The sequence below is a fragment of the Mycteria americana genome, chromosome 5 (assembly GCF_035582795.1).
Source record: "Mycteria americana isolate JAX WOST 10 ecotype Jacksonville Zoo and Gardens chromosome 5, USCA_MyAme_1.0, whole genome shotgun sequence".
In the NCBI taxonomy this organism is placed as follows: Eukaryota; Metazoa; Chordata; class Aves; order Ciconiiformes; family Ciconiidae; genus Mycteria; species Mycteria americana.
Genome location: NC_134369.1, coordinates 6,347,717 through 6,372,430, shown reverse-complemented (window position 1 = coordinate 6,372,430; position 24,714 = coordinate 6,347,717). Strand labels below are relative to the sequence as shown.

The 24,714-nt window shown below is 37.2% G+C and overlaps 1 protein-coding gene across 1 annotated transcript in view; it reads right to left on the bottom strand.

Moving 5' to 3' along the window:
• Positions 1–24,714, bottom strand: part of LUZP2 (leucine zipper protein 2) — a 220,442-nt gene that overhangs the window by 86,728 nt on the left and 109,000 nt on the right. Inside the window, exons 6-7 of the mRNA XM_075501426.1 lie at positions 21,900–21,981; positions 14,767–14,829 (exon numbers count right to left, since the gene is read on the bottom strand). Coding sequence (XP_075357541.1) covers positions 14,767–14,829; positions 21,900–21,981 — 145 coding nt within the window. The remainder of the gene's footprint in view (positions 1–14,766; positions 14,830–21,899; positions 21,982–24,714) is intronic.

Here is a 24,714-nt window from a genome sequence, read left to right as displayed (position 1 = left end):
GCTTTCTTGGCCACCTGGGCACACTGCCGGCTCATGTTCAGCTGGCTGTCGACCAGCATCCCCAGGTCCTTTTCTGCCAGGCAGCTTTCCAGCCACTCTTCCCCAAGCCTGTAGCGTTGCATGGGGTTGTTGGGACTGAAGAACAGAACCTGGCACTTGGCCTTGTTGAACCCCACACAATTGGCCTAGGCCCATGGATCCAGCCTGTCCAGGTCCCTCTGCAGAGCCTTCCTACCCCCAAGCAGATCAACACTCCCACACAACTTGGTGTCATCTGCAAACTTACTGAGGGTGCACTCGATCCCCTCGTCCAGATCATTGATAAAGATATTAAACAAGACTGGCCCCAAAACTGAGCCCTGGGGAACACCGCTTGTGACCAGCCACCAACTGGATTTAACTCCATTCACCACAACTCTTTGGGCTCGGCCATCCAGCCAGTTTTTTACCCAGTGAAGAGTACACCCGCCTAAGCCATGAGCCGCCAGCTTCTCCAGGAGAATGCTGTGGGAGACAGTGTCAAAGGCTTTACTAAGGTAGGTAGACAGCATCCACAGCCTTTCCCTCATCAGCCATTTCAGCCATCCACAGTGTCCAGGTAGACAGCATCCACAGCCTTTCCCTCACCCACTAGGCAGGTCACCCAGCCATAGAAGGAGATCAGGTTGGTCAAGCAGGACCTGCCTTTCCTGAACCCATGCTGGCTGGGCCTGATCCCCTGGTTGGCCTGCACATGCTTGTTGAGTGCACTCAAGATGAACCGCTCCATAATTTTCCCCGGTACCGAGGCCAGGCTGACAGACCTGTAGTTCCCCGTGACCTCCTTCTAGCCCTTCTTGTAGATGGGCGTCACCATTGGCGAGCCTCCAGTCATCTGGGACCTCCGCTGTTAACCAGGACTGCTGATAAATGATGGAGAGTGGCTTGGCAAGCTCCTCCGCCAGCTCCCTCAGTACTCTCGGGTGGATCCCATCCGGCCCCATGGACTTGTGAGTGTCCAGGTGGCGTAGCAGGTTGTTAACGGCTTCCTCCTGGATTATGGGGAGTTTATTCTGCTCTCCGTCCCTGTCTTCCAGCTTAGGGGGCTGGGTACCCTGGGGGTAACTGGTCTGACTGTTAAAGACGGAGGCAAAGAAGGCATTAAGTACCTCAGCCTTTTCCTCATCCTTGGTGGCAATGTTCCCCCCCCCGCATCCGATAAATAGGAAGCCCTGTTCCCAAGATCATTAAAAAAACCCAAACAATCAAACCAGAATCAAAACCAACCAACCAACCAACGACAGCAGAAGCTAAACATTTACTTTAGGAATCACAAAATAAATACATTCATGTGCTTAAAAAACTTTCCTTAAGATTTGTACAAAACAAAAAGGTTGCAGCCCCTATAAAAGACACACATTTCTCACTCTAAGCCACCTACCAAACAGCAATAGTCTCTTTCTTTTAACCAAATGGTCTTGAATTCTCTCCATAAATATACAGTTCTGCTTACAAGCTTGCAAAGGCTAACAGTACTTCACATTACAGTGTTGAGTGTCCTGTCTGGCTCCTCCACTCACCTTTGCAAGTAAGAGAGTTACAGCACGAAAACCATAGAACACTATTTTCAAGTCAACCTTAACTGAATGGAACAAAGTAATATCGCTTGAGCTGTATTAAAAGTCTATGTAATCAAACTTCAAAAGAAATCCGAATTAGCTCTAGAAATATACACTCCAAAGCATAACTAACAATAATAGAAGAAAAATGCCAAAAGTTAGGGCAAGTTACATTTTAATTTCTTTCCTTTTAACACTTGCAGGACTACTTCTGGTTCCATTAGAAAGACCAGAATGACTAAAGGAAAACATTTTCCAAAGGAAAAAATGTGGGCTGTTTAATGATTAAAAATAATTAACTTAAAATAACTGATTTCTACATCATTCATTGAGCTTAAACCACCATAACAATTGGGTATTATTTTACAATTTTAAAGAACGCAAAGCAGCCATGCAACCTGTAGCACACAAAGTGCTACCCAGCTGATTGCCTTCTACATCGTACTCGCTCTGTGCAGAGGATGCAAGTCGTAGTAAGCAATGCAGTGCAAATAAGATTACTATGAACTGCACATACACACTCGCCTCTTTCAAATGTAAATAAGTTGGGGCTTTACCCAAATGACAAAAACAAGAGTTGGCAACAGTCACTGGGAATCTGCATCAATGAAGAGAAAAATATTTACAATGTGTTTTCCACCTAAGCAAGCATGTTGGTGAAATGCAATGCCATAACACTGCTTCTAATTTAGCTGTGCATATTTTAGCAATCAAACTAGATCTGCTTTTGCTTGTAGCAACAATAGAAAGTTCAAGAAATTTTATTTTTTCTCCTTTTGCAGCCACAGAAAAACAGTCACCCTCTGACCCAGAAAAGGATGCAATTAACTATAATCATAGGAGCCGATTCTTGTGTGTTGTTGAAATGATGCTTAAAGGAGCAGCATGAAGCTTAAAAAAAAAATTCAGATTCTGTAGAATATACCAAGGAGGGATACTATATACTAGGGGGACTTTGCAGAAGTAGTTCATGAAGAGTATTGAGTCGCTGCATCCTTATATCTGCCTCAGCAGTTCTGGGTTTGACGGGTTCTTTGCTATGTCATATTTACATTTTTGCTAAAAATAATGTGCTCTTCACAATGAATTTCCATGACACATTTTATCTTCTTGTAAAATTAAAATAAGGTGACAGCATTGTAAAAAAGAACAAAAAAAATTGATTTCATAATAAGAATTAATTGCTGCCCTGTCAGGCATCTTACTGAATCCCCATCCTGATTCAACAAGACAGACATCACTATCGGAAGCAAGCACTGGGAAATAGCAGGGTACACCTTTTACCCCAAACTAATCAGCATCCATTGAACAGCTACGGCATATGAATTTCATGCCTGGGTGCTAATATTTCCTTGCTCTAGCTAGGCCCATTTTTTGGCAAATGAAGGAAGAGATCCTAACTCTCAGGTTCCAGATCTTCGCTTTTCTCCCAAGACTTAGAGTTCATCAGCATAAAATCTACAGTTTAAATGTTGTGTGCCTAGCATGGGCCAAACCAAATACACTAAGGCTCGTGGCTGTAACACTCAAATGTACAGCAAGAAGAGATTTTTTTAAAAGCACCAATTATGCTATGGGGAATTCAGAGAGGAAAAAAAAAAAGGTCCATTAAATTTAATCTGCCTACAGACTCTATGCAGCAGAAAAAGATGAGAAATTTACAGCATAGCAAGCATTTGATTTAATACAGACAATAGATGGGAATGACCTCAGAAACTTAATCGGGTTCATCTGGCCTGTGTGACTACTGAAGCGATGCAGCAGCGTACAAGCAGGAGGCTGACTGACCGTCCATCTGCTCCTACTCGTTCATTTAGGCCGCGCTGAAGCCATAGCTAGCCATCAAACGAGGCATCAGCACGTGTCTCCTGGGACTTTTGCTTTACACAACTCTTTTACTATCTCTAATATCCAATATTTTTTGCTGTCCATGTACATCAATTTAAATGCAAAGCAGTTTCTTATCAGAAATTGACAAATTGGAAATTAAGAAAAAATAATCCTACCACCTGCATTGACCCTGACCAGGAAAACATCCCTGTTTTTATCCCTGTTTTTTCTACCATCTTGCTTGTTAGGAAATACGGCCTTTGAAACACAAGTAAACAGCCCAAAAGAACACATATCCAAACAGAAGGAAGTTGTTAATGGCTATTCTATTTCTTACGAAGATGCTTCACTTTTTGGCTTTTTATTGTATTGGGGGATTCTTCTACGTAGGAAAAACTCCCCAAATCCCTTTTCACGCCTCCCAGTGGCACAGCACCCAAAGCCATACAGCCAAAGCGTAGCATGCCCACCATTGCACGGCACATCCCATGGTCTTCCACTGAAACCTTATTTTACTGTGCATGTAGAACTCTGTCCTGCTAACCTGCTTCTCAGTATGGGCCCTGGCATAAAATCCTTCACGTTTAAAGGTACTTGGTCTTGCAGAATACCAGCCATCCATCGTCAAAATTAAGGATGGCAGGCGGATACCTTTTTAATAAAGACTAAAGGGATGCATTTCCATACATTAGTACTCGAGACAATTGCTGAGTCTAATTTTGAAAATGTGGATTTTCTAGCTCAGTGCTATCCTGAAGTACTTTAAATTTAAGATCAAATTATCTCCTTCAGTAAATGAGCAAAACTCCACTGAAATCAACTGAAAAATCTGCCACAAAGATTTGAAGTTCTGATACAAGAAATAAGATCAGCAAATCAATACTGGAAAGAGAAAAGTTTCCTGGGCACATGCAGAGAAACTGAGCCATTACAGTTTTCAGTGAATCAACTGCTGTCATTTTGGTACCTTTAAGCTATTTTTTCACATCACGTTATGTTCTTGTACACACATAAATATGTATGGAATCTATATATAAAGAATGTTTTTGATTTAAACGTACACACAAATACATACATACATACAAATATATGCACAAACACACATGCAGACGACCAGGAAGCAGACACCTGACACACAAGACTAAATTTATAGTCTGAAATAGAATACATATTTTACATTTGAAAGAAAGTCATTACAGTACATTAAAGGACAGCACAGCTTGGGGATGAACCATATGAATCTGATATTTTTACAAATTATTTTTTTTTTTAAGCCATGTAGGCCTTTCCTGAGTTCATTTATCTATTTGATAAAACAAAACACTATTCAGAGATCCTTATTCACAAAAGAAATTTATGACAACACCTTCCAAAATAGTTTAAGTAGCATCTGCTTGATAAAACTCTTATAATTTCACCTAAGAAACATTTCCACATCTATGAAACAATGCATGTTTTACATAGTTCACAAGACAGAGATCATTAAAAAAAGGAATAATTCAAGCCTTATCGGTTGTTGTTTTAAACATTTTTGGTTGTAAAAATTGTGAAATCAAATTCTGAAGAACAGAAGATTCATTACATGGGAAAGCTTTTATAAGTAAACTTGACAAATGGGCAAAATTATTGGGACAGATATGGCAAAGGCACTTCGAGGCAGTCTAATGAAAACTGTATTTTTAAATTATAGCATAGCTATAAAACCAGCTTTCTTAAGATCAATGCAGTACTTAAATGACAACTAAATAAAATCAATGCAAGTCATTCGAGTTATTATGCCTAAAATTAGTGACAAGTCGATTGATCTTTTTAATATTTCCTTCTCCAATAACATCTGCAGCCCTAAACATGGTTGAACAGTGTTCAAAACGGAGTGTGGGAGAGAAGACTCCAGAACTAAGCCGTTTAAAATGTTTCTGGATAACAGAAAATTGGAAATTTTCACCCAGAATAGCACCGTTTCTATATTTAAGACTCAGTATGAGGTTGACTGGACACTGAGGGTGAATTATCTCCTATCGCTAGAGTAACATATAGTGAATTGCTGCAGAGATTTTATAGGAAGAGGCCAGTCAAATTTGAGAGTGTTTTCTTCCCGCTGCACTGCAGTCAACGTTTTCACATTTTTAAGGCAAGCAATTCCCTAGCAAGGCTGAGATATTCATTAGGAAAAGTGACACATAACTATTTGAGTTTAACAAATTTTGAACATCCCTCCTAAGACCGCTGAATTTTTTTGCGGGGACAAAAATGTCTGCATTTGAAAATATTCCAGGGTTTCAGGCTGAAATAGATGCAAAGTAGATGGGAATCAGTTCTTTTTGCTGTCAAGAAAAAACAGTTTCCTGTGATTGTGGGGTCACATTACAGCCAAACAGCTTGTACAGACACCTTAGCTCAGGTAGTAACATAACCGATAACTTGGGAATTTTATGTCCTCTTTGAATATCCATACATAATTGGAATTATCATTCCAAATATTGTATTTAGTTTGATCAAATTAAGACTAGAGGATAATGAGTCTCAGGAGAGAACTAATATCTTTATAAAGTCACAGGCTATCAACCCTCAGTCAAAAAAACACTTCACCATACAAACTTGACTTTCTCCAGCTACACTTCATCTTGATTAAGATTACAAACTAGAAAACAACAGCAGTCCAGTTTAATTTAAACCTCTAAATAGCAAAAAAATATTTTTGAAATCACTTTCTGGTCCCACTGAACTTAGCAAATAACCATCTGTATTCAACAGTATGATCCTAAAGAAAATGCAAACTCTCCAAGCCTTCTCCCTTGAAATCAATGGGACTTGTGTATGGTGTACCATAATATGATCAATTTGGGGTTCGCCAGTCTTTTTTCTCTAAATTCTTATTGACTTGCATGGAAATCTAGTAATCTGAGCTTCATAGCCTCTGGAGAGCTCTCAACCCAGGGCAGGAGCATTCCAGGTGCAACATAAATTTATCAAGCAACTTTTTAAATTAATAAGCCAAGTGCATTTTCATGTCACATATACCTTTATAAATCCTTATGCTATTAAGTACTGTGTGGTATTTTCAGCGGCAAAGAATACTTCAATACTGAATTTGGATGACTCGGAGCTCCTCAAGGGTGATCCCTCTGTTTTGATCCTAAGTGACAAACATCAGTAATTGATAGCATTATTTGTAACGATGAAATCAACAGCTCGCCTTCTCTTTCTTTATGAACCGTGGAAATTTGATTATTAAATGCTTTTTTATTATTTCATCTAAGGATAAAAATCAATAGTGTCTACTCAAGACTTTGAAGTATCGATTTACATTCTTTTTTTTTTACCACATATGGAATCATTACTTCCTTTTAAGTGGTCTTTCCAGTAGGTAGTTTTAACATCTTGATACTAAAAGCAAACTTTTCCACTTGTCTGCATAACATGAATAAATTAGATTTCCTGTTTGGCAAAATTTACACTAGCTTCAGGGAAAGGTTTACATTAATTATAAAATTTCATCTATGCTTAAAGTTGTCTGGAGCTTGCCCTGGAGATCTGTAATACTGGAAAACACTGATTTGGATAACACTAAGATTCACAAAACTCTGTACAAGTTCAAAGATCAAAGATTTTAATTAGGTTTCACGCTGCCCCTGTCTCCTGGTGAAGCTGCAACAGATGTCAGTGTTGTGTGTGCAAAGGACAGAATACAGCTCTTTTAAACTTTACTTTTCAAGATAAGCTCTTATACTTCATGTTTTGCTGCCTTTTTGAAACAAGACGTAGTAGAGGAACCACTAGGACTTTCTATTCTTAACCCTTAGTTTCAAACATCCTGGTCATACTCGCATAAAAATAAAATGAAATGGACCATCAGAGAACTCTAGCCCCTCCCTTATCCCAATCTGATCTTTGAAATGCTTATAGAAGTTTACCTTACACATTACCACATGATGTAGCATCCAGGAGCACTAATTATCAGTAACAATTTCCTATGAAAGGAAATGAAAGCACAGATTGGAAATTACCCTTTCTTTTGTCCACAGATGATATTTTGCTACAAATGACAATTGAAAAAGACTAAGCTTCAGGAATAAAAAGCCTGTTACACAGATTTGAGACTAGATGAGACCGGAGAAGTAAGAAAAATAAAGAATTCAGACCCATTTTGGAACTGTGGACTTAATGAAGGACGATGTCAGAAATAAGAATTTAATAAAGCGTCCTGGGCAGAATGGGAAAACTGAGTAAAGACAACAGAATAACTTCAGCAAGATTAAAAAAGAACACTGCTATGTTTTTCAACATCATGGTTAATTGAAAAGATGACAAAGAATATTGGGCAAAATCCGAGCAGACAGTTTTCTAAACATTGTGGCTAAGTACAGGTTGAAAAGAGAGCCCTAATAGGTATACATTTCATTTTTAACCTTCTCATTCATTAAGGATGCATTTTACTTAAACATTCTTATTTGAACATCTTCTTCACTTTCTAGTAGTTCATGGCTGTAAATCAGATTCTTTAAACCCTGGCTCTAGATTTAAAGAACGAATGAAGAATCCAAAAATACAATGGTCCCTAGGAGAGAGGGGTCCAGACATAGCAGATCCATCGTATTCCTTTAATTGATGCTCTGATTCTGATTACCACTCAACAGCAACTGAGAAAATGTCTCCTACACTCCTGGGTCTACAAGATCAGGAAAACAAAACTTTTAAAAACAAAAGCTTATTCTAACGTTCACTGCACTTGCTACTGTGTCACTATAAATACATCTCGCTGACAATCTTGATGCAGTAGGATTTGTTTTCTGTATGATCTCATATACTGTCCCCTAAAAGCCATTTTCAGCTGATTAAACTGTTTCCACCTTTTCCTTACCATTTTCAGTAAAACATCTCATAGAACAATTTTAAGCAAATTATTTTTTAAAATAGGACTTTTTTTTTTACTTCAAAAGAAGGTGTAATCAATCAAGAAACAAGACTGAATTCGAAGTCTTTTAGCAGAATGATATCTGAAGCTGCTCCTGTATTCTTCCCGCTTGTTCATCTTTCCCTGGGCAGTGCCCCTGCCTCTGACACTTGTGGATGTTTTCTTTTGAATTGTACCCAAGGAGGGAACAGGACTTTATCCGATTTTCTTCTCAGGAGGACAGGCTTTTATACTTAGAAAAAAAAGTCCGTTTTATCTGCAGAGTATGGAAAGTGAAGAACTACAACATCCTCCTTTATAGAATAAGTATCAGCATACAGTCTCAAAGCCTTAAAATTTTGTTTCTGCTTCACTAAGGGAGGTTTCTTGTTCCCCCCCCCCCCCCCCCCCCCCCCCCCCCATAATTCAATGCAATTCAATTGAATTCACCCTGCAGGGCATGAAATTCCCAATAGATCAGGTGAGACTTTAAACTGCTGTGACTTTACCTTTTATTAGTGCAGCTAAGCACAGAGGGATTGGAGGAAATTCTGGTTTAGGATTATTTACTCGACCCTAAAGCTATAACCACAATTTATACATGAATAGAGCAAAAGTATTGTTTACAAGGTAGTTATTTAAAACTGTGTTTCTTAGCAAAAAGAACACATATTACTGAGAGCTACAGTCAAATTCATTTTCCTCTCCTGGTTTACTTTGTATTGCCTGTATTACTATACATCTTTTATGTAATTCCTGTTTTTTAAGTTCTGCCACAGCCTAAACAGCAAAGAAATATATTGCCTGATATAAACCACTGGATCGACTTCACAAATACATGGGATTGTTGTAAATCTGTAAAGATATTAACATACCTTAACGTAGGTATACACAGAGATACTGTAAAACGCTTTGCCCAAAGATAACATGACAAGCTAGACAGTCATTTCTTATCTAATCAAATGTAATTAAATGATTTAAATAAAAGCAAACTTTTTTTTTTAATACACACTTCTAAGTCTAACGTGAGGCAACTATAGCATCCACGTGACAAAGCTGAACAACATTTCACTACCTTTCAGTAAAGAATATACACCATTTATTAACTTTTAGGGAAAATTCCCGATTCATTTATCTCAAGGAAATTGCATGTAAGTGTACATCAGCTGGGACACTTATCTTTAGCTGAACATGGCTTTTATAGGTGTACCAGTAGGAAATGAATGACAAATGAATGACAAAATTAATGACAAATGCAGAAAAGACGTTAATTTAAGAAATTAATCCATCATGTATACGCATATCCAGAGTTGCACCCAAAACGATCGGTTCTGAATGCTGAATAGCAATTGTTAAGACCCATGATTTTTCTGATATAAACAAGGGCTAACACAGCATCCTGCTTTAGCTTCGTTTTTAAAGCAGTTTTGGCATCGTTTTCACAACTGATATGCGACTGACATGGCAGAAGTGAGCTGCTCACTCTGCAACAGGCCATCTCCAGAAGTGAAAATTCTGAAATTATTTTATACATACTTTATTTTAGCCTACATTTTTGCCAAGTTTCTTAGCTCCACCAGTGCTTCTGAATTTCCAGACCTCTTGGCTTCTTTGTTAATAACAGAAACGTCTCAAAATAAGAGCTTATCTGTTTACACATCAATCCTTTATTAGACTACATTAGCACAATCCACACGACCTTACAGCTGGAAGTCTGACAGATTTTTTCTGGTATTGCAAGAAGCACGTAAGAGACCTCTAAAAAAGACAGGATTTTTAGACACATAATCCCTATGCTCTGTATCTGGCGCTTTTTTTCCTCCACACCAGGGACTATTTTTGTTGTTAACTGTTTTTTTCCAAAGCCTTGAATAGCCTGAAAATTGCCTTTCTGTACAATGTCCTCTCCTCATATGCTACATCACAGCTGCTGCATTCAGTGGGAAGGCTGGTTTTGGCTATTCCTATCTCTGCATTGCAAAGTTGAACGGAAGTAGGGCATGCACTGAAAGAACAGGAGCAAATAGGGAATTATTTTTACAGCCATGGAAGAGCCCGAGACTGCAAAATTCACAATTTGCCAATACAAACCGAGGGTGAAGGTGATATTTGAAAGGACAAGAGTAGCTACGGAAGCAATTCCATTTTCATTATCTGCCTCTATAAATCTGTATGCAGATAGCACTTTGAAAAAATACATGTAAAATGCTACCAATTATTTAAATATATCACATGTCCAATCTTACAAACAAGATTTTTAAAAGCATACTATATATTCAGTGTTTGGAGGCAGGACCTAGATAACATAATGTTTCCTTAAAATCATACCATTTAAATTCAGTCAAATCTTTGTCAAAATATGAAGTCCTTATTTGAAACCCTCAAAAACAATTACTGAAATTCCAGAAAACCTGATATTAGTGGACTTACTTTTGGGGAACTGGCAAACATAGTATAGAAGTTTAATAGAAAGCCGTTAAGTAGATATAGCTATTGGTTCCTTTTCCACACAGTAGCAGATGCATAGAAGGACTAAGCAATGCTCTCAAACCTCAAGGCAAGTTTAATTGACTGAGCCAAGAACAGAATGCTGGAGCTTCTGATTTCCAGGGCACGCTAGGACCAGATTGCTTCTTTAATCACAACTATTATTCTGTCTTTCCTCCTAAAATAAGTGCAAAATAAACAGTGCCCACATTTTTTTCCTACAGCTCTTGGAACATCTTGCAAGCTGACAACATAAAAAAATGGAAATATTTCAGGTAATTTGATTAAATTAGAAACAAACAAAAACCAGATCACTTGTGCAGACTCTTCCAGTATTTACCTATGTAGAATGTATTACTACCCTTTGGATAGGGTAGTAATAAAAGAATGGCAGATACATCACCTGAATGCAAACACTGTCAAGTACTCGCATCAAAATTTTTCCTGCTTTTTTTTTTTTTAGCTATATATCATTGCTGCTCTTACATACATAGGTGTGCAAACCCCTTGTATCTTGGGGAGGGGGCATTTGGGTGGGTGCAGAGGGTGGGGAGGAAACAGGCCTTTATCACTTCTAGTGCAATTTTGAAAACCTAGAAGACCAAACCTTTACTGCATTTTTTCTACACCTCATTTCCTCTTTGCTGCATATGATATGAAGTCTCTTTCCCTTAGTTATGTCTTTGTTATTATACTCCTTCTGGAAGATTTACTCTTTTTATTCGCACATCAAGTTTGAAACATTTGCAGAAAGTACTGGAAGATTCTGTAGTTCCATTTAGAGCACCTAGACATTAATTCACTATTTCCCTAGAGAAGAATGTGGCTTTTTTCTTCTCCTCAGTAACCCCCCCCCCCCCCGCCTTTTTTTAATTTTATGACCTAAAAGAGGTGACTAATACAAATCAAATGGATCTTTTTGAATAATTCCAGGAACATTTGAATGATAGTTAAATCCTATGTATTTTGGATGTATGGTGAGGAAGGAGAAGCAGTTGAGCTAGACTAGAACACACATCACTGAAGGCCTCAGGAAACTTGACATTTGTTCTGCTTGATGTGCTCTACCTCCCATCTATACCAATATCTCTAGTTTAATCATTTCTCTACCTCTAAGGTTAATCACCATTTTTCAATATGCTATTTCTTTTTTGCTTTCTGAGAAGCCTCAATCACAGATGCCCCAAATAACATTTATACAGGGCTCTAGAAACTGTTCACTCAGAGACTTACAAAACCCCTATCCATCTTCTCTGCTGTTTTGTAGTCAAAGTACTTCCCTAAAAACTCAGACAAAATCACAGCCAAGCGTGGCAGGATAGTGGAGATACATATCAAAAGTACTCCTTAAATATTTATGATCTTATAAATGTCAGCCACTTGGTTTACATTTTTACTTTTAAAAGTAAATTTTTATACCTTTATACTTTTTTATATCAAAAAGTTTATACTTTATTTTTTTATACGTTTATACTTTTCCCCTGTGCATTTATCTATTCGCTAAGGATTTGCCAAGATATTAAAGAGAAATCATAATCTCTTTCATTCTTCAGAGAGCGTAGAGACCCCAACCAGACTGAAGCTTCATTTAGTGCCAGACATTTGCAATGTGACTGAAAGAAGCTACACAGTAAATGACTGCAGCCAGCCTTGCAGCCCCCAGGAAAAGCCATTATTCTGGTTTGTTCTCAAGGGTTTCCTTGGGCTGAGTTCAAGGGGAACGAATGGCAGACGGCAACTGCTAACAAAGTGCAATAACAGGTACTACTGTGGCTGGACGGCAAAACACACATAAATCCAGCCCACAGACATTCAATCTCATGAAAGAGTACTATGTACAAATAAGGCAAATAGTAACAAATTCTGAAACGAACAGTCAAATGACCTAAAAACATACAAAATGCCTAGAAGCTGTTAAAAAATGCTGTATTAGAAGCCCCTAAAATCTTGAATGACTCTATAAAGCTAAGAAGGCTACACAGGGAACAACTCAGAAGTTAGAAAAACTTGCTCAAGGGAGGACAACAGGAAAGGACATTTGGAATGGACAGGAATTGGACAGTGTAAGAAGTTGTGGATGTATCCAATATCAAAAAAGGACTTAGAGAAATAAACAGGCAGCAGGTTCATAAACATACGCTACAGGGAACAGACAGGGAATACGTCTTCTAACATCCCAAACCCAGTGATTGCAGATGCTGCGGGAAGTGAGGCAGGCTCATGTGCTCTGCCCTAACAGCGTTTGCCATTGCCATTGTCACAGACAAGATACTGAGATTGATGGACCATTGAGCATTTCATACGTTCTTGTAATTCAAAAGACGGGAGGAGTCACACTACTGTGCCACACCCAGAGTGCCATCCACCAGGTCACAGTGACTCCTGGGGTTTGCCACTGGCCTGAATTTATTTCTGATGCACCCTCACTGATCTCAGGTACCCCAGAATTTCACCAGACTTCCCTTTTTTTTTTCCTAAGAGGAAGAGAGAAACGTAGATGTAAAACGTGTGTGAATTGGTACATGTGTGGGTATCCAAGTCAGCATATTTATGTTTTGAATCGAAGGAATGTTGAGCATTCTTAATTGCCATTCATTTTAGGTAGTGACGGAGATGTTTAGTCACTCTGCAGACTGATACACAATTGGAAACATAAAATTGTAGGTATGCAAATTAGATGTTTCTCTAAAAGGTCCCATGATAGGCCTAAAACGCTTGCAACATTGGTATATCCAGTTTACCCAGTCAGCTCTTGCAACTTCAGACAGGAGGGTATCAGGAAATAAAATGTTGCTGAATCACTCCATCTTTAAATTGAGAAACAAATACTTTTGGTGCCAAAAAGAAAGATTCCTTTCAAAGCAGATTTTATAAAATGTGCTATAAATACAGTAAACATTACAGAAATCTACTGACCTACCTAAGAAAATCATTAGCAGTCAGACGGTTTGAATGTTGACTAATGAAGTATTTATTTGTGTGCAATAAGAGACAGCATTTTTTATGGCTGGTCAATAGGATCGGACTGATATGATTTATTAGAATTAACAGGCTCAATTGCAAATCGTCCAGTGATCACAGGTGGGAAAAGAAAGCAAGGCGGTTGTGACTGTACATGAAGACAACCGAGAACGTGGCTTAAGATCAAGTTTGCATGCACGTTAAACTCAGAATAGTTTAGAATAGCAAAATGTAAGAATTGAACAGAACAGAGAAAGACAAGAAGCCTGGTTGGAAAGAGAAAAGGAGATCATCTGAATAATATATTTTCAAATGCAAAGTTCTTTGCAAAATGAAGCAATGGAAAGGGAGACTATATCCTGATTTAGACAAATTATTTGGGGAGAAAAAGATAAGGAGGAAAAAAATATGACGCTGCTCAAATATTTTAAATCTCTATTCCAAGATCAAATTTCAAAACAAATTCAGTTTAATACTAACAAAAAATAAATAAAACATGTTTTATGTTTTATTTGGGATTTTGGGATCAATTTGGGATTAATATTCATGACTTAAAGCTTAAGAAAACATTTTAGTAATGTGGTTTTTTTAAATTTTATTAAGAATCTTAACTCTGAGATTTTATTTCCATTCTTCTCCTCTTGCTGTTTATTTTTAAAGCAGGTAATAACACTGTGGATGAAGTTTCACTGTGTATCAATAATCTATAGAATTGAATTAAGTATTCCTTTCCGAAAAAGCACAACTCATAAGTACAGCAAAAGTTACAGAGATGTACTATGGACCTATGCGCCAGTAGCACGGAGTCAACAGTTGCATTCAATAAAACACTATTTCTAAATGCACACCGCCATTTTTGTTTGGTTTTGTGTTTAGAGTATTTCACTGAAGCTTTATCTTTCTACTACAACAACATATGTTTTAAATATGAAGCCAAGCCATAATCTCTTCCAGTGTAAACTCTGAACGCAGATGACAATCAAATGTTCCTCTTACCTCGTTTTGGAGGTCACGGATCATTTTGCTCTTCCTTTCCATTTCAGTCTTCAGAAAGTTAATCTACAAGTTTAAAGAAATGTTGAGTGTGAGCTGTTGAAATCTACCTAAACATCAGTTTAACCATTAATTATTTCTTTACTCACAGCTTTGGGAAAAAAAAAATACAACCACCTTACATCTGTTTCTAGCAATAGGTTATCTTACAAACCTTCTGCTTATATACCAAAATTGGTATAGGCCACAGCTAGGTATTTGCTAAATCTACAAACATTTAGCATAATGTTTACTAGAAAACTTATAATCAAGAGAAGAAAATCGCTGTACCTAAATAGACTTACTTTACTTTTGCACCAGTAGATAGTGTTTATTTTTCGCAATGAAGTCCCACATGATCTTTAGAGAACTCAGGATTTTTACAACAATATTAACTGATTTTACGATCTAAAATTTTTTTAACCCTCTAAGAACACAACATCTATCATAGTAGGTTTCTAACAGTTATTTCATTTGAATGCCACAGTACTGGTCCTCATGAGATAAACCCCTTGATTCTGATCAGACTCACCTGTGGAATAAAGTGTATTATATGTGAAAGCATTCAAATATGGTCTTTAGTTCCTGTTTAATTCAATGACTTGCCTTGGAATGTAGATAATCCAATCTTAGTTTTAAGATTGAATTTAGTCAATCACAGTTTTAAAGACTGTTTTTACAAATCAGTCTAAGTTTCTTTCAGGACTGAGCTTTCCTCCTGGCTTCTGGAACATAATGGGAGAAAGGAGGATGTAATTATAACAACTAGGATTAAAAGAACACATTCCTTTCACTTTGAAGGAGAATGCTCTTGGATACCTTAGTTAGCAAAATACTCATCCCTATATACCCAATGCCCCATGCCACGTTCTCTGCCCCCTTTATACAAAAGCCTACCTACATTCATGGGAAACTACAGTTCATCTGACATTGCAGCGGACTTGTTAAGAAAAACAAAACCTCTCTAAGAAAACAGATTTAGATTATAGAGACATGGACCTAGAGATTAATGGTTTGAATGTCATGAGGATAAAAAATGACAGTGAATCTGCATGATGTGACAGCTGTTCTTAGAATCCTGCCCATACTCAAGTAGACAGATGTCAGTAATTTAAAAACCATCACTGGCCTTGACATTGCTCTCATCTATATCAAAAGAGAAGTCAGAGAACATTATCATCACTTAAGAGAGAAAAGTAGGTAGGGGGTCCATGAGACAAGTGCCAACTGACGTGCACAAATGTTACTTCTTTTGCAAACTCTTCCAAAATTTTCTCTAAGTGGCTTGGTTGTGGAAATACTAACTACACATCCAGCTACCGCTGAGGGTGATGTTTTAGCAGAAGATGAATATATTCAGCACTGGCCTAGCAATCACGTCTGCAAATAGTGAAATTTAGTCCATGTATATTGTCTAACAAATATGAAGATTTTGCACAACAATAAATAAAGGTCACAATCAAAATACGAGATCAGGATTAACTGGGGAAAAAAAAAAAAAAAAAACAAACTGTTCACATGGTGGGTTTTGGTTTTTCAGCTGTTCAAAAGATTTGCCAGCTACCAATAAATACCGATAAAAATAATATAGGGATTTCCATTAAAGAGTGTTCCCTTTCTTAGTCCTAACTCTCAAAAGAATATTAATATTCCTTCAAAGCACTTCACTTCTAAATCTGAATATATATGAAATAATTAAAGAGTTATGATACCAAAATTATTGTCTGTGTGCTCTCTATACATAGCCTGTAAGTATCAGCCTGGATCTTCTAGTGGAGAGTTATTGAAGTCACCACAGTACTGTTAATTTAACCAGCAATCTATGTTAGTTAAACCAGTAATTTTTGTTAATTACTATTCACATACACATGCTTCTGATATCACTGATATGGACACCTTAAATAGTGCAAACTTACTGGTTTAGCTTATCTGAATAATTTAAAAAAATTTAACCTCCTTTTTTTTAAAAAATAATACCAGTATTAATTAAAAAGTCATTCATTTTTGCTTTCATATTGTAACAGCATTTTTAAAGCACTTCTACTAAATCTCCAACAGCTGAAGAGCCACTTAGTCATAAAGTATAGCTATAGAGAGCTACATAGGAGGGATTTATACGGCTTGGCTGCTGGAGCTAATATAGAGATAACATTTAAGTGCATCTATGTCTACAATTTCATGCTTTAAGGCAGATCAGTCTATATCAGACCATTTACATGATGCTTTTAGTCAGTCCCAAGGACAAGGCATAATACCATTTTCCAGAGGAGATGTAAAAATTCTACTTTCAGTCACCAAATCCTGATAGCATAATAAACAAGAACGGACATTTATACCCAGCTCTAAATTAAAAGGCACAGAAACTGAAAAATTGAAACTAAGAAACTTTCTACATCTCTTCTTCCTTTCTACCTACTCTTTGTTCTTGTTCAATATTTGCCTCTTTCCAAATGTTGGCTGCCTTTAATTAATATCTAGCCGTAATTATGAAAATACATAATGAAAATATATTCTTCTAAGGCTGAACTTTGCAATATTAAGCAAGGACACCGCTTCTGTCTCCTGGAGACAGACATCCAAGGTACTCAGAGCTTTGTGTGTTTCAGAGCTCATTACATTTATTAAAGGCAAAAGCTTCCATCCAGTGGCCTTTACTCACAACAGTTTGTGACCTTGAAATGTTCAAATTAAATTTTCCCCCATTGAAATACAGAATGCTTTAGCAGATGGCAGTGATCTAATTCTGAGTCAGACAATAGTTATTCACTACAGATGAAGGATGGAAGAATACCAATATAGCATCATTACCACACAGTCAAAGCTCAGCTGTATGCTTACTTGTTTACCTCCAGACTTCTTGTATCTTGCTCAGGACTAAGCCATGAGCAATTAAGATGGAATTGGAATACATTCATTAACACCTATTTTGGCAATATCTGGAAAACCTAACGTACTCAATATTAATTTTCATGGTCTAATTTTCAAGTTATAGTGTAGGAGTTGACTCCAAAAGCCAGAGAGAACTGGTTAGACTATTACCTAAAACAGGGAAACTAGTCTTACCTTTGCAAAAAAGTGCTCTACTAAGTGTTAAATACTTCTAAGAGCAAACCTAAATATACTTTTACCTACTAGGATTTCTTAGATGAATGTCACTTTTAAGCTGTAAGTTATACTTTAATTAGTAAAATGGATTTTTGTCAAAGAGACATTTAGGACTTTAGGACCTGTCTGTCATAAGGGCTGTTACTAAACAAATATTTTTGAAGTGAAATGAACATCTGATCTTCTTATTAAGAACATTGCAGGCATGTTATTTTAATAATAACATTTTATTAAAAATATTGCAGGCATTGCAGGCTCATGGTTCTTAAGATTCTTGTTTGGTGGTGGATATCTCTGAATTAAATTCCCCATATTCTGTTAGTCTTTTATTACTACAAAAAACCCTACTGCTTTCAGAATAACCATATTGTTTATTGTTTATTTTTACAAGTCATGCATAATGTGTTACTTATTTCTCATTTTTCATAGTGAACACCGAGCAACTGGGGAAAAGGCGTTTACACAGACATATTTTCTCCTTTATTTTGACAGACTGTACTATAGTTGTATTGTCAAACAATTCCATCACCATGTCTTTTTAAAAATTGTTAGCATGATATAAAACACCAACAGGAACAGAATGTAAAATGCAGACTAAGCTTAGTCTACTTAGCCAAACTGTTTTTGAGGATTTCCCTGTTTCCTTCTTTACTTTCTCCCTCATCCAGAGCTATCCAGCTCTTTTTTTATACACTTTAATTGCAGTTAGTGGGAAACAACTTTGCAAACCTCAAGATCACTTCCTAAAAAAATAATTATTTCTTAAGATACAAGCAGTTAGCATGAAGCACGGTCAAGTGAAGAGCCCTTCTCCAAAAAGCACTAAGAGCCTGTTAACCTAATGCAGAGATACAGAATCACTACTTACTCTATTTATTCAAATTCACTGGAAAAAAAAACACTTTCAAGTTACACCTGTCATTTGCCCTCTGCCTCTTTGTTAACAAATGTGAAAATTAGTCCATCGTTCCTAATCCTGTTTCTGGAAGAAGTGGTTCCACTTCACATTTAAGGATATAGTTTGACATTATTAATAATTTTTTTCACTGCATAACAACCTATTCTAAATTGCTTAGGTATTTGATGCAGACAAAAAATCTCTGTCAACCTTTACTGATAGTTAAAGAGGACAACAGGTTATTTGGAATTGTCTTCCACATTTTATATACATGTTGTATACCTAAACCCAGTATAGTGCTTCTGACTAACGAGCTTTCTCTAGTTAAGAAATGCTTTTTGATATACAAATAATCCATAGTTCTAGCGCGAGATGGTCTGTAGAGAAGCTCCATCACAACCCAAGGCTTCCTGGAAGACTGTGTTTGACCATGAACTTTGCAACATAGGACTAGTCTAAAATGTAAACCATCCTTATCATAACTAGTATTCTTCTGCACCTTTACTATCCTGAATAGAGCAGCTGAAACAAGAGGCATAAATTTATCTGAGGTCTGCCATATATTTTCTAGAAAAGAGCCGTCCCCACACAGACTGCTGCTGCTCTTCATAGGTTAGCGCTACAGATGCAGAAGGCAAAGGACCCAGAAAGGGAGTGCTCGCTCCTGCTAAGGGCCCCAGGTCAGTCCTCAGTGTGATTAGTACTGTAAAGGACAGGAATGTCTTTACACCTCATTTTTGTTTCCTCAAGCCTGAGTTGCTGCTTCTACCCTCAGAAAGTTGTTACTACCTAGCAGGAGCTCCACTGGCTGCTCTCTGAGAGACTGTACCCACCAACACTTCAGCAGAGCCTCAGAATGGCAACTTTTTCGCTCCCTACCATTCTTGGCTTCTCTAGTCTTAAAAGGCCAAAAAAAAAAGAATAAGCATGCACAATAACGTTGATAACATTGTTTCTGATGAATCATTTGTGCAACTGATAGTGATGAGTCTCGCCATACATTGCACTAGATGTGGATGCAAAGTGTGATGTACTGCTGTGGCGTCTCCTCTGTTCTTTTGGTTTGGTCAGAGTCCTCGAATACTTTCCAGGTTATTTTTCATGTAATTTGACTTAATTCTTGTAAATTATTACTTACACTTTTGCATTTACCTAATAAAGAACACCCCTCAGGCAGGTGTTCCCTGTTGAATATATACAGTCAATTAACATACACTAAGCATTATGCCTCCTTGGCAAATGCAGAAAAGAAATATGTAACTCCAACCCCCCTGCAGTGTTTTAGTCACGTGGCTTTGAGAAACGTAATTCTATTCTTATTTACTTTGATGAAAATCAAGATTTACCTCACCAAATCCTGTAGAATAAAATGTGCTTAAATTGGATTAGAAACAAGACTCACAATTCATTAAATTAGAATTAAATTCAAGCTCCCATCCTCTAGCTAGGCTTGCCTCAAAGTACCTAGACCTTTCATAGCATTCACATTGCTTTCAGAAAAACGTGAAACACATGGGGAAACCAGGTGTAAAGTAACCCTGTGTGACAGTAATAATATTTATTTCCATTTCTATTGCAGCTTTCATCTGAGGATCCTGAAGCACTTTTTGAATATTCATTCAGTCTCACTGTACTGGTGAGCTTCATTATGTACATTGTACCTTGAGGCATAAAGAAATAAATGTCACAAACCAAGGACACAGTTCTACTTTCCTTAAAATCAGTGGCAAATTTAATATTCTATTATTGGCAAGTTTTAGAACACAGCTCAAGAATTCAGTTTCTCTAACCAGCTGACAACACTCCAAGCCAAGTTCTGTTATAAACTCAGAGGGGTTTTTCCTGGTTTCTGCACTAGGTAATATTTTTGCTTACAGTTAACAGTATATTTTGTTTGACTTGTGTAGAACAAATCTTGTGCTCTTCCCCAGTGCTAGGGCGTGGACTGAATTTACACAAGGCATTGCTGATCAAGTTTAAAAAAGCACAGTATCACAAACAACAACAGAGTGAATAATCCATTCACTACATCTGAGATTTAGTTAACCCACAGCTGAATTAGTCTTGAATATCAAAATCTAATACAGAGATTAAATAACAAAATATGTTTTCTGCCTTTAATTTGCAGGACCAGAATTTGTTGTGCTGATAAAGCTAGTGGGAATGTGTCTGTGCACCTGGAAAAAGACAACTTTCAACCAGCATGTTCTGAGTACTTAGCAGTGAAAACTAGGTTCTCATTTTTTCTTATTTCAGGACAACATATCTTGCCTCAGTAAAAAAACATCTTAAACAGTGCAGATATTTTACAAATCCTTCTAGCGGCTTGTTTTCAAGTCTAGAGTTAGAATCACAGAAGACTTGAAGTTTGAAGGGACCTCTGGAGATTATCTAGTCAACTTACGCTCAGTGGTGTTCGTGTTATAGGACTACTACTAATGAGCACAGGAAAAATTTCCTTTTTATATCTTAGAATTAAACAAGAAAACATGATTCTACTTTTTTTTTCTGAAATAGCAAAATGTGGCTATTTATGCCCCACAGTATTACAGTGCTACACAAAAATCCAACAAATTGTACAATTTATCCAGAAACAGAGTTTTATTAAAGCAGGAAATCTTAATGGGACTTAATACCTTCCTCTAGTCATAATTAGACCTACTACGGTCAAAATCAGACACTCTGCTATGATTCTATGATTCTATTTTGTTGCTGAAAATCGGTAGTGATTCCAAAAAAGTCAGTGGATGTATGACAGTGTACATTAGTACAGATGAGACACGAGGGTGCATAAAGATTGCTTCATCAGGGAAAGGACTTCGGTCCAAGTCTCCAGGCTCAAATCTCCAAAAGTGTATACACACACCTAAATCCCACAGAAATTAGTGAAGACAGAGATCTTAGTGCTTTTGAACATACAAACTTTTCTCAGCTCCTTTCTTCTGAAGCTTGTAGAGTACTAACACATACTTGACATCCAAGTTTTTTACACGTCAAGTTATTTGAGCTAATGACAAATTCTCAAGGCAGAAGGATTGAAAAAAGACAGAAGAAACAAACAAAAATAATGAAAGAAGGACAGGGAATCACTCACGGTAGCCTGCTGCTTTTCTGCTTTCTCAGTTGCCTCATTAAGCTGCTTTTGAAAGGCCTCCTGGAGAGATTTCATTTCTTCCCTAGTTTGTTGAAAACACAGAATACAAACTTCATCACAAGTGTCCATTAAGAAATACTTTTTCAGATTCAATAAAAGGCACCTTTAATTATTCAGAGTAATAGACAGATGTCCTGTGTCTGAGTCTTGCTAATAAAATCATAACGACCCCATGAACTATAGTGCCTACACAAGACAAAAATTATCTATGATGGAAATTGGCCACCTTTTACATCTACTGAGTAACCTGCTGTGCAAAACATCTGCCAGTGTATAATTTCTAGCAAAAAGGTTTGGCATCAAAAAAGTGAGGAAAGTGGGCTACTGAAAACACACCAAAATGGAACCACACTATTATCAATAAGAACTAGTTTATACCTGCTTTAAAATAACTAAATAAATAATGCTCTGATAAAATTCAACCTTCACCTGGCTCTTTCTGGAGACAAGCAACACAAAAATTCAGTAGAAGATTCTGGCATACAACTGGACAAGAAAAAAAACCCAAGAGGATAATTGTTTGGACTGGACTTTACTCGAATAAAAAACCCACTTCTTCAAATTGCAAGAATTACAGTGGGCTGAGATCCTCTGCTGGCCACCTCTTCTGCCCACAGCATATGACACACTTTGGAGCTGTGGCAAAGTAGAAGAGTGACATATTTCAGAACGGCTGCAGAGCTTTTTCAGGGCTCCTGCTTGCATGGATAAACCTTCACAGAAGACCAGCACAGAACTGGGTTTACACACAGATAATAATTTAGCCCAGTGAAAACTAAACTGGAATGGAAACCATCTAGTTCATACAAGAACAGAACTTGTAGCTGCTGGGTCATCTTTCTTGTTAGCCGATAACTCTACTACTTTTAGCAATTTTGGGAACACTAGTACAGAACAGATTTAATGGAAATAGTGATTGAGAGCATGAAACCAATGCACCATCAGCACAATACAGCGCTCTCATCCTACAAACAGATCTGGTAATTTCAAAGTGCTGACGGTGCACAGAAAGAACAAAACTTGAGGCATCATAGTAAGTGACCAAGTTTTACTTGGAACTTGGGAAGTACTGAAGAATTCACCCAAAAGGGATTAAAAAATCTAATTTGAAGTCAGCAGAACTACATCTACTTCTACAAGCTGAGATTCTAGCACTCTAAACTTTACTGTATCATCCATCATTGCAGAGAATAATCAAAGCAGTGTTCACAAACCAAATGCAGCTCACATTTGTCCAAAGAAAAAAGATCATAAGATTAATATTGGGATATATTTTGAATTTTGGTTCAAATACAATAGATTTAAGCATAACAGTATGTTCACCATTCTTCACTTACTCCAGATGAAGTACAGCCTGAGGTTCTTGGCAAATAAACTGTGACCCTTCCTTAGTGACATTCTATGAGGGAGATTCCTTGGCACATTTTTAACACCTCCTTCTTAACACTGAACTTCCACAGCTCTCTGGAAGTGAAATCCAGTAAGCCTGTAAACAGCTGTCAAGCACCTGCAGTGGCTCCAAGGCATTTTCTCAGAGTATATTGTAAAAGCCTTTTCTTTTCTGAGGGAGGGTGAGGGCTGCTCAGCAGCATACTGCCTATTGCACTAATCCAGGGTCCATCTATGGGAACTGCTGTTGTGCAGTATATTCAACAGCTGAATGCCCTAGAAGCAAAAGTCAACATGCACTTTTGGGTGGACCTGAAGAGACTTTAAGGGGTGATTTAAGGAGAAGATTAGGAAGAATACATGTAGTATGTAGTAAAATTTTCCCTTAGCAGACTCAATTTTCCCATCTGCAACTCAGATCTATTTACTAAATAGTCCATTAATACTTTTAATCAATTAATCTCTCTATTTCACAAAAGCTGCACAACAATGAAACCACTACAAAAACACATTTTTGTATGAAGGACAGAGTCCGTGACAAGGGCAGCTATGATGCTGAGACATATACCTTCAGTTGCGCCCAAGACATATAAGTGTTTAAATAGGACATTAGCTGAAGTCTTGCTTTCATCATTCAATAGATTTGTCTGGAATACCTGAAAGATCCTTATGTACCTGACCCTTCTCTATCAAAGTGAAAACAAGAACTTCTATGTGTGTTGTATTATGAATCTTATTTGTTGCGTATTGAAGAACTGAAGGTCATTTTATCACAAGCCTTCTCTACAGCAATGCAATTTCATATGTACTTTATTAAATACATTGATGGCCATGGAATTTAAGTATTGCATTTCTAACGATGAAAGAAGTATGAACTTCATTAAGTTTTAAAGTAAATTTTTTTCTCAGGAAAAATATGAAGTGTAGATGATACTATACAACATTATATAATATTGTTTCAGCAAAAGTGATCCCTCCATTAGTTACATTTTCTTGTTACTAAAAATGTATTGATGTTGTTATTTGTCGGTCTGAATTCCAAGAATTCAGAGAAGTAGAATGATGAAAGTTACTTGCAACGAAGCACTGGGGGACTTGAGACTAAGGACTAGGCTGGGAACTTGCATTCCCAGCCATGGAAACCCACTATTTCTTAAGCGCTCAATGAATAATTTGAGCGCTGCCTTCCTCACAGATATCCAGCGCGAGTATTGCTACATTTGCACAATGGCTAGTGATTTTGAGTGTCTACATGCATGAATATTTAATTAAGAGGCCTGAATAAATATATAATATCATCTCCAAATTCAGAGATTGATACACTTTAATAATTTAATTAACTGGGCATTACCATCCACTAGTCATT